The 15,276-nt window shown below is 27.5% G+C and overlaps 1 protein-coding gene across 1 annotated transcript in view; it reads right to left on the bottom strand.

The window, feature by feature from the left end:
• LOC123298285 (homeobox protein orthopedia) overlaps positions 1–14,321 on the bottom strand; it is a 57,047-nt gene extending 42,726 nt beyond the window's left edge. The window contains exons 1-2 of the mRNA XM_044880245.1: positions 14,205–14,321; positions 3,566–3,912 (exon numbers count right to left, since the gene is read on the bottom strand). Of these exons, the coding sequence (XP_044736180.1) occupies positions 3,566–3,912; positions 14,205–14,250 (393 nt within the window). The 5' untranslated portion in view covers positions 14,251–14,321. The remainder of the gene's footprint in view (positions 1–3,565; positions 3,913–14,204) is intronic.
• Positions 14,322–15,276: the final 955 nt, after the last annotated feature.

The raw sequence follows: 15,276 nt of genomic DNA, 5'->3' as shown, positions 1-15,276 counted from the left end.
CTGGAAAAACAAACAGTTCTTGTATTTTCGAAAATAATTGAATTTCTTGACAAAATAAGTCGGGACAAAAAAAATAAGGGAACATTTTATCGTATGTAAATTACAATTTATGATAAATAACTTAGTAAAAAAGTAAACTTTAAAAATACATACCATAGCAAAGAGTTTTGTTTTAACCACCGAAAGCGAGTAAATAAGAAATAAATTTTGACCGTAATATTTCGAAGTGAATATAAATGAAATTTATCGGAGTATGCTAGAAATGTTTTTGAGAGAATTTCTGATAATTGACGCAAGTGATTTCCAAATCCCAACCAATTTTTCGAACTTGGGACAAATCTATTTATAATAAAGTTTAAAAGATAAATATCTTTTATTGAATATTTTATTTTATTAATAAAAAGTGAAATAAAATATTGTAAACTATAATTGAATTAATAAACTTTCAAAACAATCTTGATGAAAAGTTTAGTTAAACTTTTGACTTGTGTGTGGATTATATTTGGTTTTATGTTTGAATTGTACCGTCAACATTATTTGAATCCGTCGCTAAGCCACACACATTTATATAGGTGGTAATAAAACTTTCAATGTACTGTGTACGAGGTATCTTCTAGTTTTACCGTCGTTATTCGTTCGCAGTAGTATTATAAACACAACCCAATATAAACCATGTAACGTCAACCGTTGTCGTTCTACAACTTCTGCACAAGACCAGTTTTATACTCGTAGAATCTGACTCACTTTATGAAAGTGATTATTTTATCAATTTTCTAAGCTATAACTTTTACTTATTATTTATTTTTGTTTAATTAAAGTTATTTAATTTTATTTAATCATTCCTTTTGTTTGCATACTTTTTAGAGATGGTTTAGAAGTTTTTTCAGCCATTCAAACAAAAAAAGCTATCCAAAAAGACATTCTTTTTGTGTGCAAAGTAAAAAATTATTGTACTCTTAATAAATTGCGCAATTTTGGAGCATTTTTGAACTGATTTTAACTTGTTTTAGCGTCACGAAGTCATAATATTATGAAAGTTTCTTGTATAAATAAAAAACGACGATTCGTAAAATATTGAAATTTGAGCTTAAAAATTTTTTAATATTTATCTATGGACCCCATACAGACAGGTCGGGCCTCCTTACGTTGTTGTGCAATTTTTTCTGTACACTTTCCCTACATAACGAATATAAAAATGTGTACAAAATCACTAAATTTGTCATTTTTAAATTTTCAGATTTCATTACAATCGATTTTACTTGTTTATTTATTAAGTATTCCCACTGATCACTCTTATTTAAATTGGTGGAAAAATACCTTTTAATTTAATTTTGGAAACGCAAACGATAATACGCTTTGAAAGATGATTATTTTATTGCCATAAGATATTTTTATATTCCCTTGTTCTTATAACCCTTGTTCTTAATTTCATAACACACGAATCCTTTTCCAAACCACTACTCATTTCTGTTAATATCTGCGAAAATATGGAATCAGTGTAATGTTTAATGACTGACGTGTAGTCAATTTTGTTTTCTACAATTTAGATAACTATAAAAATTTTAACTGTACTAATATCAATTGTGGAATATTTTTTAGTTAATGATACATAGCGTTATGTACATAGGATCCAAAAACTTCAGAATGAGTGAATAAAAGGCATTTTCGGGGTATATTTCCGCGATATATTCCTGATTTTATTTTATTATATAATTCCAACAAATTGTTAAATTCCAGTTCAAATTTTAAATCAGAGACTAGTAATTTTAAGGGATGTTCTTGTATGTTTATTTTATTTTTTCTGTAATTTTTGACAAGAGTAGAACAAAATGTACAATTAACTTTTATCGAATAAAATTCGCTTTTTTCTGTAAACAACCATAGATTTAATGAAAATTTTAAATCCATCAATTAATCAAAGCTTTTTTAGAGGTACAAATGACGTGTTTAGTTTAGCAACGAATTAAAAATTCGTGCATCAAGATATATATAATGTCTTTTATTACATGCACAGAATATATAAAACATTACTAGTATATAGAATGTTTCATGGCGCGAAAATCAATACAATAGTTATATAGACAATCGATTTGTAACTCTGTGATAGCTTTAAAATAATGTCATTTTATTATTCTTCATTACACTACAAGCATTTTATCGAAATAAAATTCAAATAGTGATGCCCCTTGTATTATAACGGGTGTGTCATTTGAATTGGGAATAACCAGTTTGTAAAGAAAACTATAAAAACATATTGTAAAGATTTGAAACAGTGAAATATGAGTATGTTTCACCTCCAATTTGTTGATTTTATGTGTAAGGAACTGTATCAGTTTTTAACTTGGCCATACAGTTTTCATAAATCCTGAACCATTCTAGGTTGCAATTTTTTGTACGGAATGAAGATTCCATCAAGTTTGATTCCACTGTTAAGTTTTGATAAAATCAAAAACCAATAACAGTAGATATATTCAAAAGAATTCATGCTTTAAATCAAATAAAACCGAGTTTTTTAACAGTTTTTATACAAAATTCTTGCGTAATAAATTCTTTGTTTAATAATAATAATAATAATAATAGTAATAATAATAGTAATAATAATAATGGGGTTTAACTTCCATTTTTCGGGCATTTACGCCTTTAAAAGAGGCCACCCACATCATTATTTGGTAATGTCATTTTTTTGCGTTATTTATATTACATTTTTGCATATTTTTTTATAACAATATTTTTAGTCTCTTAAACATAAAATCTCCTGAAGCTTATTTCGAAACAAGAATGCAATTAACAACTTTTAAATTTTTCACTTAATTTTTAATTGGTGCTATCATGGTGAGTTCATTGGGATCCTTGAAATTTACTATAATGCAACCATAGGCATAAAATTAAAAATACTTTAGGCAGGACAGCAATCATAATTCTCCTGTTTACTGGTGGTAATACGATTGTGTAAGTAGGTGAGATGGGTCAAATATGCGAAAGAACGCTTAATAAACAACTCCAAACCGTTTTAATCTTTAGTTGTCGCATTCGAGCAATGCAACCATCAGTTTTTATGCACATAAAATGTGGCTTTTAATTAGAAGTTCTACTAACAAGCTTTCGAAAAATGTTCTTAGGTTCATCAAAAATATGTGACTACGATATAGTTAAAAAAAAGGCGATTCAAGTGTCTATTGATGAGGAAATAAGCATCATCAGATTGATATATCTCCAACGAAGTGACGGATCTTCAAAAAATTGGTATTGATTATGACTATTGAGGGAAACACACTTGATTGTCCCAGAACGAACTTAAGGCGTTGCCCTTCATATCAGAAAGCTGAATAATGTTGTAGTTGTAGTTGTAGAGTAATAATGTGCTCGCGAGAAAAGGTTATGAAAATTTATAATATCTTTATTAGAGTTTTTAACTTTAACTTTATTAGTTCTTTTTAATTTGACGATAATAAGTATATAGAGCAATCCGAATTACCTTCACAAAAGTATCAAAAGAACACGATGTACTTTCAAAAAAAACATACGATAAATGCATGTATACATAAATATATAAATATTTCCTTACCTGTACTCTGGACTCTGTAAGGCCAATGCGCATGGCAATTTCTTCTCTCATGAATATATCCGGATAATGTGTCTTTGAAAAACACCGTTCAAGTTCATTTAATTGTGCTGGTGTAAATCTAGTACGATGTCGTTTTTGTTTTGTTGGTTTATCATTGTCTGAATTACTTAGATTACCTCCACTACCCCCACCATGATGTAAACCACCACTTCCAGGAGGTAACGAAGGATCACCACACAATGAACTGGAAACGTGTACACGCCCGCCTGTGTGATGTAACGTACTATGATCTAACGGCTTTAAATCATTATGATGCCGTTTTATATCGTCGCATAGGTCCTTTGAGCCTGTAAAAAGATAAATCAATTTGAAAATATTTTCATATTCTATTGTCTTGCTAATGAAAACAATAATTTTTCTTTGAACTTTCTCGAAAAAAATTAAATTTTTTAGTTATTTCTCAATTGAAAATGGGTCAAGTGAGTGTGGTATAAGCATAAAAGTGGTTCCGTTGCCTACATTATGAACCTTTTTATCAGACTATCAATGAGTGGTTGTTATGTTTTTCACGTCTGTCGTGTATGTACCTATGTATGTATGTATGTGTATTTCTTTGTAAATTTTTGTATTACCTCGTATCTTTCAAATGGCTCCTTGTATTTCGAAAGTTAAGGTATCGTTATATTCGTCATAAAAACCCAAGTGTCATTAGATAATAGGTATTTGGAAAAAAAGACAAATTTGAAAAATTCATGGTTATTTGGAAAAATAATTTTTCAAACCAATCGAGAAAGATATCAAATAAAAATAAATTAAAAGGGCATTACATAAATATACATAAGTTTCTTTTATGTTCAAATTTCATTCGAAATTATAAATTGGTTAAAAATTGATTAATATAGTATAATAAAAAGGATTTTTGAGTGCCGGACACTAAATTTTGGAAACATCAAAAACCGAATACTTGGAATATGTGGATTGTAATTATCTGTAAATTTTCTTTTAAAGAGACACTTCCCATTAACAGAAATCAAGCCAACCTCTTCATTTTGTTTTGGATCAGATGTATGGAACGTGACGATCAGTGCTGGATTTAGGCTGGACTAGTTTTTTAATAGATCAATTTTCTTTTATTAATATTAGTTTTTTACGATAAATACTATGGATTATTAAAAAAAAAAAGAATTGTGAATTGAAAACTTTTGAGAACTTATGTCCCATAATGTTCATTCATTTTTGTTTTTTCAGTGAAATTAATCTCATTATACCATGTACTACAGCACCCTGAAACAATTTTAATTTGGTGTAGATGTTACTAAGTTTTCCTAATTAGTCCACTTCTGATTGTCTCTCTGTCTGTACTTCTGTCAACACGATAACTCAAAAACAAAAAGAGATAACAAGCTGAAATTTGAATACCGTGCTCAGGACGTAAAAAGTGAGTTTGAGTTCGTAAATGAGCAACATACATCAATTGGGGTCTTGTAAATTGTTAGAGTTAGAACAAAAGTTTAAATGTTAAAAATGTTCCTTATAAATAATTTAACAACTTTTGTTTGAAACATTTTCGGAGAAAACTTTGGTGTTCATTTTCTCCAAAGCTATAAAAGATAGGCAGTTGAAAATAGCAGTTGAAAATTGTAAGTAGCTTCAAGTAGGCATCTTGTGAGAAATTCTCGAAAAATGAAAATTCTAGAAACTATCTTCGAAAACTAAATAAATAGCGGTCGAGGGGGCGATATATCAAACCGGGCTAAGGGCACCATCAAGCCTAAAGCCGCCACTGGTGACGATAACGCGAGTTCCTTAATTTCTATTCGTTCAAGAAGGGCCAAACGAGCCCAAAGTAGTTTTCACTTCAAAAACCCTTTATATTTCGTAGACCAGCCTGTATGCGAACATCTTTTCTAATGGTATTACAATATTTATAAAATTATAATGTGGTCGTCTAACCCACTGTAAATGCAAGCATGTAGGTATATAATAATGATATTTTAATCTGTTACGTTATGCTTATACCATCATATTATTATTATGATTATGATTATGTGGTACCTCTGGTTTTTCACTATTAAGTGCTAATGACGTGGACATGCTACTGTGTTGCGATCACTTTATCAACAACATATATAGGTAGGTACATGTTATGAATGTTATGTTGTAGACACACTGAAAACAAACACAAAGTCATAATAATCATATACTGATATTAAAATATTGTTCAGGTACTAAAAAAAAAATCATCATATTTTATGGAAAAAAAAATTATTTAAAAATACTCATGTTACTTCAATATACTGACATCTAAGTCTGCTGTGTTTATAGTAAATTAATACAAGAGTTATATTAGTTTTTATGAGGCATGATAAATAAGATTGATCTTACTACGTTTAATGGCAATAAACCTTGAATGGTTTTCATTTAATTTATGAAACTGTTTTTAAGAAGTATATTAATTAATAATTACCGTGCATTAATTTAATATTCAAAAATGCTTGATATTGTTGTGCATGAAACTAGTTATAAATTAGGTTAGCTTTCTGACATTCTGTTCTTTCTGTTAGTAAATTAAATAAATAAAAACCACAAGTTTTGGGCTATTACTAAAAAAGATTCATCTGAAAAATTTACTACAAACCCTAACTGTGGAAAATCAAGTTTTCAAATTACCTTAAGGACCAACAAAACTTAAAAATCAGAGAGAAATATGATCTATATAACAGTTTTATGTATTAAAAAGATATTTCTTGAATATGCTTAGCAAGATAAGATAACTCCCAATAATAATGCTTTGAGACAGATTGAAACTATCCCAAAAAGAACATGTCGGTATGGTCTTTATTGGAACAATTTTATTTGTAATTTCCAACAAAATATATTTTTTTAATTCTAGAATATCATTCTAGTTTCACTTCTTTACAAAGGCGTACAACATATGGAAGTAAAAAAAAGCATTATATTCTATAGGTAGGTAATGTGTGTTTTAGCCATGTAAATATTTCCATTTTTTCTATTTTGTTTTTTCAATCTTAAAAATAACATCTATATGTAAAATTTACCGTGATGTATATTAAAATACCAAATCTTACAACATATTACAAAATTACAAAATATTATTTTTATATATAGTGTGTCCCCGGATAGAGGTAACTATACTTGTTTTCCTTATTTTGCATTTTAAGAAAAAAAGTCATTATTTATAAGAAGTTTTGCTTATTCTGAAAAATATGTAGGTATATTTAAAACTTCTAAATAATGTACAGGGTAGCCAAAAATTTGGAATCACTATTTTTATTTTTGGTAAACTACCCTTCTTTTTTATAACTTGGCGAAATGTTACTAAGAAAAGTTACTCGCAATTAAAAATTATGACTCTATAAAAAATATCAAGAAGATCTATGTACTTTAATTAGAGCATCATTTTTTATTTGAACAAAAGCTGTAATTATAAAAAAAAACGTAAGAAAGAAAATAATAATAAATCAATTGACATGTACTATCCGAGAGGGTAATTTTTTGTGTACTAGTTTAGAAAATTAAAAAGGAAATTTATTTTCTCGGATAAACATTCAATAAGAATGGAATTGTCAAAGTTGGAAAGATCTTCTTGATATTTTGTATAGAGTCAATATTGTTAATTTCGAGTAACCCTTTCTAGTAACATTTTGTCAACTTTTAAAAACGAAGGGTAGTTTACCCAAAAAAAAAAATACTAATATGATATTTTTGGCTACCCTATACATTATTTAGAAGTTTTAAATATTGCAAAATAAGAAAATTTACAAGTATAGTTACCTCTATCCGGGGACACACTGTATATGTACTTGTATCAAAGTGTCTTTTTCCCTTCAATGTTTCATAACCTAAAAATAAATGTGGTTTCACTTCGATCAATTGTTAAATATAATATATCTATCAAGCTAGACAACCAAAACGGATAAACACATATATTTTCGAGATGACATGACAATTTTGTAAAAATGAAATTTTAACTTCTTGCAAATTGTGGTAAAAATCGAAAAAATTCATTTTGCAAAAGCTTTGCACTAGACTATATCACTAATACAAAACTGATATCATTTTACGCTTGCAAAAACAAAAATATTTCTACGCAATTTAGAAAACAAAGTTAGCGAAATAAGTTTGTCTATTTATGCGCAAGGAATATGATTTCAACTCAAATTAGGATAATCTCTACTCAAGTTGGAATAACAATTAGATCAATTTAGTAACTTGTTCTAAATTTTAACCTGCATCTAAGTAGGAACAAATTAAACGGCATGTTAGATATATAAACGAACATTTAAATGAGATTTTACAACTTTTTGTTAGCCAGTCACTCAAAAAATAATTATATGAATGTGATGCATAATCTTTACATTAAAAACAGCATGCCTAATCTTAACATTAAAACACTCAGATTAACTATTAACTTCTCCAAAAATTAAAAAAAAATTATGGAAGTGTTTACTTAACTAAAATGGCAGCCGATATATTAACTCTTAAAATTGATGGCACCTTTTTATAAAAGAAATTAAAGAGATTAAAAAGTAAGACACCAGTGAGTATCAGTCAAGCCTTTAGAATTTTTAATCGAGTCACGCATGACCTCCTTGAAAACAATGCATTATATAAAGGAGATAAATTTGGTTGAGTATTTACGGCTTGATTGATATTATGATCTATGGAGTAAAACTTGTTTACATTTTGTATTTATTTAATTAAAAATAAAAGCTTCAATTCTTTAAATACTACAGGAAATAAAATAGAAAATTGAAATAACACTCGATTTTTCTTCTAATATAATTTCCTTTTTTTAAAAACAGTTGAGAATCAATTGAAGCAAATTGGACGAGTTTTTGCATCTATATAAAATAGTTCTAAATAAGGTACAAAATGAAGTCTGATGGTGGAGGCTCTGGGAAGACTTGTTATTCAAATATAATAGATATCCCCATAAGTTATTTATTTATTACTTCTAATAGTTTTTTACTAGAAATAAAAATGTGATAAAAGGGAATGATATTTAAAAATTTCATAAACTTGGAATAGCTTGCTACAAAAATTTTTGTTCAAAAATTTATATTATTTTTAAGTATAATTTTAAAAGACAACGAAAAGTATTATACGTATTTGACCGATGCCAACCATAGATATTTTCTTGATTAACATTACAATAATTTTTAATTTATTTTTTTTTTATTCCTAATGGTTTTGGAACTGTTTTGAGTCTTATAAAAAAGAACCATTTTCATTTGCTTGTGATAAAATAAAGGTTTGATCAAAATGTGTATTTAATCGTTTCACTTTTCACAAAAAATGTATTAATTAAAAAGTATGATATTTGATAAAATTTGACAGTAAATATACCAAATATAATAAACGTCGAAATGCCGCTTAAGTATTCTAACGTTTATACGATATTAGAACTAAAACAGATGTGTAAATGTATAGATCAAGTTGTATTCTATTCATGTAAATTCGAGTTAAAACCCTTTAATTAATATTTAGGTGCAACAAACGTGTGACATAGCAATTTTATAATCCAGTGAGCTTTACATTCTAGATAGTAATGATTACTGTTATTACCTTTAGTATATACGATATTTGTATTTTCTATGTGTTTCTATAATCATATTCGAAATCTCATAGAAATTTATATTACAATCCTACATAGGTACCGTACAATCCTACAATGGTATGGCTTTGTACCTGAAACAACAGACAAATGTAGGTAATATATTACATTCTTTAATGTTTCATATAACAGTCTAGATTTGTGCTAAATTTTATGGGCTGTTAATTATATTACTTTTCGAAATATTAAAGTGTAGCTTTATCATAACGCATTTGAAATTTAAAGTAAACCGGGTGGTTGTTTTACGAAAAAAATGCAATAGAAAATAATTTTGTACTTAATCGTATCTTAGAAATTATTTGTTGAAAAAAGGATATCTTGACGAAAGAAAAATTTCTTCAAGCAAGAATATTATGTCGTGACACAAGAATTCAAAAGTTAGATGAAATATTCTTGGAGTGAGAATACACTTATTTGGGTCAAAAAAAATTTTGGGTTTTTCGCCTAAAATTTTTTCGTTTTTCTTTTGTTATTCTTGATCCAAGTAAATCTTTTATTCCCTTGTATAAATTAATAAATTTAAAACTAAACATCGCAACGATTGAATATTAAATAATGAAGAGAGCGATGGGAAGGTATAAGCAATTTAGTTTGCATGCTCTCCTAACAAATTTGACTTTCAACATGATCTTACAATTTGAATGGATGGTAATAAAATAATAACTTTTGTGAGAACTCATCTGAAGGTTACCAAATCGAAAGTGGTACCAAAAAACTGAAATTTTGTGTGTCAATTATTGAGTATTTAATACACCGCCTGTATAAATTTCAAGTTGATTCTCTACGGTTTACGATAATTTATTAATAAAAACAGCCCTTTTTACATGTTGGTAAGAATCTATATGAAGAAGTCGTAATAAATGTTGTATTTTAATCGTTAAGTGCTTTAAAAAATGTTTTACCATTTACATAAAAAAACTTTTATCAATATTCCTCAAGTTTCAAACTTTCAAATCATACCAAAATTAAGAACTGTTCCTAAAAATTAAAATTTTGTTTGGCAAAAACACTGACTTTGATAGTTCATTTTTCCTAAAGCATTCAGAGAATCGATATGAATTTTTCACAAAAATTTCAAATTTTTTGATTATTTTCAATGTTTTGATAACACTTTAATTTTTAAGCCGAGATCCAATTAAGTTTCAGCTTGGATATAAATTGTAACTAAGGATTCCATTTTCATAAATTGAAAGATAAATAAGGTTCTTTAAGCTGTGCAAATATGAGAAAAAAATCTAAACCAGAATTAGTTATAGCTGCAAAAAGTAACTTTTTCAAAAAAGTGAAAAAAATTCAATGTGTAAGTAGGATTCGTTATAAGGTTTAAATATAAAGAAGATTTTGCTATATTGAACCGCCATTTAAATCCCCTTTTCAGATTTTCTTTTAAATAATTTATTTTCTAATGACAATAATTTATATACTTAAATAGAATAATCAATTTTCTAAAATTTGTAAACGGCATCTGTTTGAAACTACCTAACTAATGGCGGGAAATAAATTATTGTTGGGAAAATCTAAAAGAGGTATAATATAAATGGTCATATAGCCAATCCTCCTGCTCTGTCCTTTTTTTGCAGGTTTGTTTCAAATTTTGATATCTAAATTCCAATTTATATTTTACGAAATTTTAAGCAAATAGAATTATGGTAAGATTTTAGAAAGCATGATAATTATGTTAAAGATTATAATTACAAAAAAAAAATAATACTTATGCTAAAAAATATCGAAATTGGTTTTTTCTATTTAGTGATATTTAATACTTGTGAACAAACAATAATAATAAGCTCTAAAGCTCTTAAGCTTTACCGAACAAAAGAAATCAGTTTTATCTCAAACATCATTAAGTTTCACGCTTCCGAAATTTAACGGGCTTTTAAATAGATGCGAAGATAATGTATAGATGCATAGAAATTTAACGAAAATTTATCCACTACGTTTCCGTTTTATGATTGAAAATTTTTATTTACTAAACTTTAAAATAAAATTGGGAACTAAACAAAATAACATCCAATTAAAGCAATTAACGGAACAAACATTACTTTTTAATCTTCGTCTCATTTATAGGATAGAATGGAATCGTGAATTAACTATTAAGTAAAAAAGTACGGTATCTTTTGGAAAATTAAATCCATTTTTATGTAATTGGTTTTGAAATTATAATTTGAATTTTAAACAGTACCCCCATAACACAAAAATGACCCACAAAGACATAATTATTTTTTCTTTAGTTCAACAGAAATCATTTAGTTAAACTTTTTGGATTAATAAATTAAAATTATTAAACAAAATTAAACATTTTCAAGTATAATTTATTTCTCCAAATTTTCATTCGAAAAATTCTCGCCTTTTCATAAGTTATATTAGATTGAAACAGAGTAGATTGTATGTTTGAATTTTTTCGAATTTTGAAATGTATTTTCGTTTAGCGAAAATTTTAGGAAACATTGAGACTAAATTTAATAAACTTAATGTCCTTAAATATTCATTTTGTCCTACCTTTGTTTGGAATTTTTTATTTGTTATAACTCTATTTACGCAGTAAAAATAAAACCTTACATTTTGCTTAAACTTTCATTTTTTTAATTTTATATACGTTTTGCATATAATTATTTTAAATATCATGAAAAGGATATGATTTGTTATCATTTCATCATAACGTTAAAGAAAAGAACCCCCAAATAATGAGCCGAATTTTGAGTGTTTGATTACTAAGTTATTTCTGCTTACAGATGTATTAATCCTTTGTGACAATAGAGCAGTAATATTCAAAGTAGCGTTGATGTTCGAAAATTTTTAAATTAAGTGTCATTTGTAATGGAGAGAAATTCCTTTTCTAAAAAGACTGTAAAATCTATATTTTTTTCATCGTACTTACAATCAATCAATTGTAAACCTATTATCGATATTCACGAATTCTTTTTTAGAATATTTCTATTATTGTAGGTAAAACTCTCTATGTATTACCAATATTGAAATCCGTAAGTAAGCTACATTTAAGTCAATTTATCAAAAACTCTAATGTATAATTCATATTGAATTAATAATTAGAAATGATTTTTATTTACTTACAAAATATACTTAACCTACATAAGTGATAAGTGAAAAAAAAATGCGTAGATGCATATTTACTTTAGCGTTCATTACACAAACGATTTTTTTAAATTTTTATTTAATTTATTTTTAATTTTAAATAATTTAATTTAAAGAATTTAATATTATTAAAAGAATTCATCAATAAACTAGTGACATTACTCTGTTAAGGTATTTTTCTACATGGTTTGTATAGTTAATTTCTTTCCATTTAATAAATATAATGAATATCAAAAACAAATTTGGAGCACGTTCCAATTAAGGTTTCAAGTTTTAGCCGCCGAGGTAGCATTATTAGACAACGTTTCTCTACGGTTTGTATTTTCGGTTCTGCATTCTTATTTAAAATGCAACTTTTAAAATTCAAAATATGGAAAACAATTTTAATATCACTATTGTATATGTTTTTATTTACTTTACTTGTAGCTATTATTACATTTTAGAAGTCAATTTTAGCCGAATTCTTATTGTTAACTTGAAAATCTGCACACAGGCTAAGGTCTGACGATAATACTATAATTTTATTCCAGTTTTCAAACCACGATAACCAGGATAAACAATCGATAATTTTATCTTTCCTACTTTAATTTTGTTATCTTTAAAAGTTAAAAATATTCTCAACGATTGAATGATGGATTTGAAAGTTCGGAAGGTCGCTTTTCATACAAAAGCTCGAATCTCAGACACTTTAATCGGTTTTTTTCTACTTAGGGGCCCAAATAGTATCTACACAATGTAAAAGAGACTAAAAACATGAAAATAAATTATGTTTTAAGAAAAAACGCTTTATTTCACTCAAAAGTGGATACTATTTTTGAGTATAAATAAAAAAGATGCTGCATGTAGAGAGCTGCCCACGCTTTGAATTTTACACTAAGTACATTTGAAATTATTGTTGTTTTTATTTTAAATTGTTGAATTTATTTTTTACCTAAGTACTTGAGGATCTTTCTCTATACATTTTATTTTTAGGAAACAATATCTGGATTTTTTTTCTTTAACTATCTTAAATTTACGATTTATCTTTATTTTTGGAGATATTTTCGAATTGTGTGCAGTCCTTGATTAACAGCTTGTTATTAAATAATTGTTCAAAGTAAGTTTTCAGATTTTAAAATAAGTAGCTATATTTGTACAACTCTAAAACTTGGAGAGCCATACGAAAACGCGATAAGAATTATAATCCTATACATTAACAAAGATCAGCGTCCACTTTAATTTATAATTTCAAAAAATATAAGAAAAGTAATTAATTTTAGAGGATTAATAAATAAGAACGATTACTTAATTGAAGTAGCTCAATATATGGAAAACACAAAGTAAACAAAAGACAGGCCAATTATAACAAGCACACTTTTCCAAACACGTTCCTGATAAAACCCTTTAAATTAAAATTTCACAAAATTCCAAAAAACAAATTTACCTTCGTAATTATTTGAATATATATAAAACAGTGTAATATTTTCACTAAAACTGTAGTTGCTAAAGACAAATCACTGTTCAAATAGATTTGGAATTATAAAATGAAAAATGAAAAACCAAATAAATAAAATATCAAGAAAAACTCGAAGCTCACATGAAACAAAACAAACTTGACACAAACTTGTTGAAACCTGAATGTTTCTAAAATATTAGAAAATTCATAAAAGACATGTACATATTATATTCTAAGAATGTTTCTAATAAGAGATACTATGAAAAGATCATTCTAATAAAAACAAATTGATTATATTAAGAAACACGATCTGGAATAGGCTGTCTAGAAATGAACCTTAATCGGGGCGCGGCACCCAACATCGTGCATACTTAAACTACCTATCAAAGGTACCTCACACTAATCAAATAATCTTCTGTGTGGCGTCTAATTAAATTAATATCAACTAAATGACGGACAAACAAGTTGTTTACCTGCTAAACCGGAGATTGCCGCCGACGATCCGATGTTATTGAGCATAGCGGCGCCCGGTAGAAAACCCACAGACGACAAAATGATTAGGCCGTTTTCTTTCAAGTCACATTAATCACAAAAAATAAAAATCAAATACAAAATCACAACAAATTTTTTTTTTTTGGAAAAATTTTCTTTTAATGAAAATTTTTCAATACTTTTACGCGTTCAACAACAGTTTTAGATTTGAACTGAAAAGGTGGGTTATGATTTCAATATTTCAGTTGTTCAAACATTTCAGTTGTTTGACTTCCATAGTGTATTATTTCAATATGTATATAAAGTGGGGATGGATAGATGAACCAATGAACAGTGGCGTTGATATGAGAGCGTGCACGACAAGCTCCACCGTTATGCGGGGGTGTGGCCCCATGAGGGCGTAACAAAACGCCAGCCATTATCTGTATCGTATATATCTTTTCTATATCTGTTTGTATATATCTATATATCTCATCACTATCATGGTAACTTATTTCATATAGCTCCTTACACTGACTATGTGTGTGTATATGTGTGGTGTATATGTGTGCTTCAGCTCCACTCACTGTTTCATGTTGCGCTATTCATATTCACAGTTCACTCGTTCGCTTATTGTCATATAGCTCTTTCATATATGTGTAGATACTGTGTTTACATTGTGATATACCTTGCATTCCTATATCCACTTGATTCTGTAACGTAAACCTATTGTTTTATATATACAGGTCGATTTTTTTTACGAAAATGGTTAATTTATGTTGAAAACCTATTTTCTTAAATATGAAAAAATTTGTATATTTTGCTCGAGTAAAATCTTTATAGTTTTATTTCAATTCTTTAAGGTTTTGGAAGCTATTCTGTCTATATCATCTCTTTGTAAGAGTTTTTCTGCTTCTTAGGACCTCGCAGTAAAAATAATTCTCTAGCTCTAATCTATCGAATTTAATTGAGGCGACGGGAACCTAACCAATTTAGTTTCACAAGGCTTTCAACAATTTCTATTTATTTTTAATACGCTTTTAATAACTTGGTATTTATGTATCTATGCAACAG

This window comes from Chrysoperla carnea, chromosome 4 (assembly GCF_905475395.1).
Source record: "Chrysoperla carnea chromosome 4, inChrCarn1.1, whole genome shotgun sequence".
Lineage (NCBI taxonomy): Eukaryota > Metazoa > Arthropoda > Insecta > Neuroptera > Chrysopidae > Chrysoperla > Chrysoperla carnea.
The sequence above is the reverse complement of the archived record's forward strand: the minus strand, read 5'-3'. Positions and strand labels throughout refer to the sequence as shown.